Genomic DNA, 4,419 nt, shown 5'->3' with positions numbered 1-4,419 from the left:
TTTCAAACCGCGTTTCTGTGACTGCCTTTGGGAAACTACAGTTTTAAGGAGAAAATACTCAGCAATGGTGTTGATAAATGGATTGGCACATGGTTTGTCTAAAAGCATATTAAAAACAACACATAGACAAATAAACAACATACAAAAACTTGATTTTCACCACAGGGGGACTATAATTTTAGTTCTATAATTCATATACATATCATTTATATAATTTAATATAATTTAGTTATATAATTTCATATCCATAATTTGATTTAATAATAACCCAATTTGAAGCAAAAACAGAATGTTCTGACTAGCTTTGTGAAATTATACTACATGCCTGAACAAAGCAAACAGCAGCGATGTGAGTGAGTGCAGGTACAACAGCAGGAGAAATGGCTTGAAGGAGATGAGATGGAATAGGATCAAGCGGACAAGTAGTAGGATGATTGGAAAGGATGAGTTTAGAGACTTCTGCCTCAGAGAGTGGAGAGAAAGATGAAAACGAGTGTATGTTTGCTGGTAAGATGTGCTTGACAGATTGTGGTGTGGAAAATTGTGCACTGAGGTTTGTAATTTTATTAATGAAGAATGTGGCAAATTCGTCAGCTGTTAGAGTTGATGAAGAAGGGGGAGGAGGAGGACAAAGGAGAGATCATTTTGTCGCCCAGAGTGAAGATTTAGTTACATATGAGAGTGATTTACTCGCATTGTAGAGGGTTGTCCATCTTCACCGTCACGCAAGTTCTTTGATACAGCTGTGCGCTCACCACAGTGCAACAGTTAAAAGGGACCACTCTCAAACAGTGTCGTGCCGTGCCGCGTTCCGAACGTTGTTTAAGTGACATACACTGGTATTGCGTTATATTTAAAAATTCATATCGTAACAAAAATAAACCGGTAATATGAACCGGTATACCGCCCAGCACTACGATATAAGATGTATGACCACTGGTCATCTGAAATAGGAATAGAAAGGTCTTGTTCCCAAATCTCTTTGAAACACTTTGAAAGATCAGGTATGAAAACAAACACCATACTTTTGATAAAAACTGCTGCACATGTTAAAGTGCTGTATGTTTTTATTGAGTATAAATATATAGCCAGTGACACGTCACACAGTTAAAATCCCCACCTAGAACTGATATATGAGAATGGAGATTTGACAAAAAAAGAGATGAAATTCTGACCAGCAGTAAGGCTGAATTAATGTGTTGAAATGCCACAGCCGGTGGATTTGTCATGGCAGAGGATGATAAACCTGAGCGACTCGATTCTGTCTGTAGTTTGACGAGCAGAGCCGAGTCTTCTGAAGAAATCAGCCTGTTATGATGAGTCGATGCTAGTTTAGCAGCTAACACACCCCATCATCATCAGGACAAGTCATATTCATTTATAGAGAACTTTACACAATACAGATCCTTTCAAAGCAGCAAACAGTAATAAAGAGGGAAATAACCGTGAAACTCATCAATTTCTGCTGTATATCAGTTCAGATCTGATGTAGTTTAACCTCACTGCTCGTTATTTACAGCAGAAACACGGGTAAGAGAACAGCTGAAATTGTGAAAGCCAAATAGACATAATGGTTTGTGTAAAACCTGCAGAAAAGGACAAGAAAATTGATGATGGGCTGTTGAGTTGTTGATAAATAACGCACAGTCCTGTGAATTTGTGATTGTTCTTCCATTAGCGTCAGTTTTGTGTCAAGTCAAGTCAAGTCACCTTTATTTATATAGCGCTTTTAACAATACAGATCGTGTCAAAGCAACTGAACAGCATTAATTAGGAAAATAGTGTGTCAATAATGCAAAATGACAATAGTAAACACTAATTTTTCAGTTAAAGGCACTTATCCAGTAGCACTAATAGAGAGATACAACCACGCTCAGATGATAAGAGCAGGTCATTTGTAACTCTAATGAGAGCAGTCTCAGTACTATGATACGGTCTAAATCCTGACTGGAAATCCTCACAGATACCATTTTTCTCTAAGAAGGAATATAATTGTGAGGATACTACCTTTTCTAGTATCTTGGACAGAAAAGGGAGCTGCTGCTGCTGCTGTTTGTTATATTTCTCGTTCTTTCCTCCGTCTCATGGACTCAGATGTGAGATATTCTTAACGTTATCTCTGCTGGTTGAAGCTATTCATTTCGTTTGAGCAGAGCAGCCTGAGCCGCTGATCAGAACACACCGAAGCGGTCTGCTGTTTGTGAGTTTCTCCGTGTCTGAAGCACACGAGGTCAGAGTCGAGAGTCTCTCCTCGAGACGCTCCCTCAGCCGTCAGGATCAGTGCTGTTCACAGTGAAGGAACTCTCGTCCGTTCACATTCAGCGTCATTGACCCTGCTGTCATCCATGCTAACGCTCATGTAGCTGCACACAGATGCATTAGCGTGCGTATCGTGTTCTTCTCTCTAACTGATTTGCTCTGTGTTTCTGATCAGGGTCGACATGTCAAAACCGGGCAGCTGGCGGCTATCAAAGTCATGGACGTGACTGAAGTAAGTGTACACAGCTCACAGAGCCACGCTTTTCACATCAGTGTGTTCAACAAAACCAAATGAATCAAACAGTATTATGAAATGGTCAAGAAAGGTAGTGTATCCATAAACAACAGGAGGAGCACTGAGCACAAGTACTGCACATCTGTACTCAGACAAACTCCTGCTGTGTGTGTGTGTGTGCTCAGGATGAAGAAGAGGAGATTAAGCTGGAGATTAACATGCTGAAGAAATACTCTCATCACAGAAACATCGCCACGTATTACGGTGCCTTCATCAAGAAGAGTCCTCCAGGACACGACGACCAGCTGTGGGTCAGTCTCACACACACACACACACACACTCCTCAGGAACCTCCTCCTGCCTCACATTTCACCTGATATCCGCTCTCAGTCTAATCTGTCTATGTGTGACCCACAGGTCAACAAGGGTTTCATCTGTGTTCATGTTAAATACTGACTAGATCAGATTCTACTCAAACAGCACTGTTCACTCTAGTGACCGTCTCTGACCTCCTCACCGTCCTCACTGGGACTAATGATTTCTGATACCACATGCCTTTGGAAATACCCTAACAAACTTAATTAAACAACAGTTTAATGAAACCGTTTCAGTCATTAAGAGAAAAAAATCTGGAGCTGAAGATCTGAGCAGAGTTCATCCACTGACAACAATACACACCGATCCCATGTGTGTGTGATTCAGAGTCAGAGCGGATGCACCACAGTCTTCATTAATGAGTCAAACTGAACAATAACGTCAGGTGTGTCTGAGCCCTTCAGGTGTCATGCTCCTGGACTGTCTGTGTGTATGTTTTCCTCCCCATGTGCTCTCAGTGACCCAGTTTTTCTGTCTCTCGTTGATTGTTCATTTGATTCAGGTGTGTCTTTTCAATTACCCTCGTTTCGTCCTGTATTTAAAGTGTGGTTTGCCCTATGTTCCCTTGTCCAGTGTTAAACATCAATGCTATGTGCTGCGTGTGTGTTCTTGCCTGCCCGGTGTTCCCCCTTATTTGGATAATTAAAGACTGTTATTCATGAATCTCCTGCGTCTCCGTGTCCTTCGCTCCTGCACAGCAGACACCCTGACAGAACACTGGACCAACAAAAAGAAGTATATTGCGTGTTCCCCTCCGTTTGTTTTCCGTGTTTTGTTTTTTCCCCCCAATGGATCCCCTCGCTGCTAAATGCACAGTTCTAGCCCATAAGGACCTGCCCATCTTGGAGTATGCGGTTGAGTTCAGCCAACTCGCCGTTTTAACGGCATTCGACGACGCTGCGCTGAACTCACTTTTCTGGATCGGGGCAAATTACCATCGCCCCGTTGATCATCCGGTGTGTGGAGAGCATCCGACCCCAATCCAGAGCACAGCCAGACCCAGAGCCCAGCCCACCATCACCTCGCTGCACGGAGCCAAAGCCCGAGCCCGCCGCACGGAACGACAGAGCTGAGGATCGCCGCGGAGCCCGAGCTTCAAGTGACATCAGACCAGGTGCGAGAGCCAGCTACATTGCTCGCCACGAGGGAGAAGGCCGTGGACAGCGAGAGTGCGGAGAGGAGCTCTGCCCACTGCACCATGGCTGAGGGTGAGCTTATTGTGTATCTGGGACTGCTGGACTTTGAAGGGGACTTAATAGACTGGGAGGCAGATATATATGCGGACATGCCCATTTTCCTCCCACCTTCCTCGGACTTACCAGTCTGCCCTGAACTATCTGCCAGCCCTGTTGTTCCCCTGTCTGACACGCTCCTGGTGTGTGTGGGCAGCGCACATCGGCCCGGAGAGCCCGGGGGCTCACGGATAGCCACCCACCTGCCCGCTCCTGCCTCCTCCACCGCTGTCATCTGGCAGCCCCTCTGCTCACCCTCAGCCCACCATCTGTTCGGTGCGAGCACCGCGTGTCTGCCAGTCTCCATCGTCGGCGTGG

The 4,419-nt window shown here is 44.7% G+C and overlaps 1 protein-coding gene across 1 annotated transcript in view; it reads left to right on the top strand.

Annotated features, from left to right (window-relative positions):
* Positions 1 to 4,419, top strand: part of LOC107707612 (mitogen-activated protein kinase kinase kinase kinase 4-like) — a 71,801-nt gene that overhangs the window by 19,881 nt on the left and 47,501 nt on the right. Inside the window, exons 3-4 of the mRNA XM_016511690.1 lie at positions 2,435 to 2,491; positions 2,680 to 2,805. Coding sequence (XP_016367176.1) covers positions 2,435 to 2,491; positions 2,680 to 2,805 — 183 coding nt within the window. The remainder of the gene's footprint in view (positions 1 to 2,434; positions 2,492 to 2,679; positions 2,806 to 4,419) is intronic.

The sequence above is a fragment of the Sinocyclocheilus rhinocerous genome, unplaced genomic scaffold (genome assembly GCF_001515625.1).
Source record: "Sinocyclocheilus rhinocerous isolate Xijiao unplaced genomic scaffold, SAMN03320098_v1.1 scaffold1647, whole genome shotgun sequence".
Taxonomy (NCBI): Eukaryota; Metazoa; Chordata; class Actinopteri; order Cypriniformes; family Cyprinidae; genus Sinocyclocheilus; species Sinocyclocheilus rhinocerous.
Note: the sequence above shows the minus strand (reverse complement) of the source record. Positions and strands in the feature narration are given on the sequence as shown.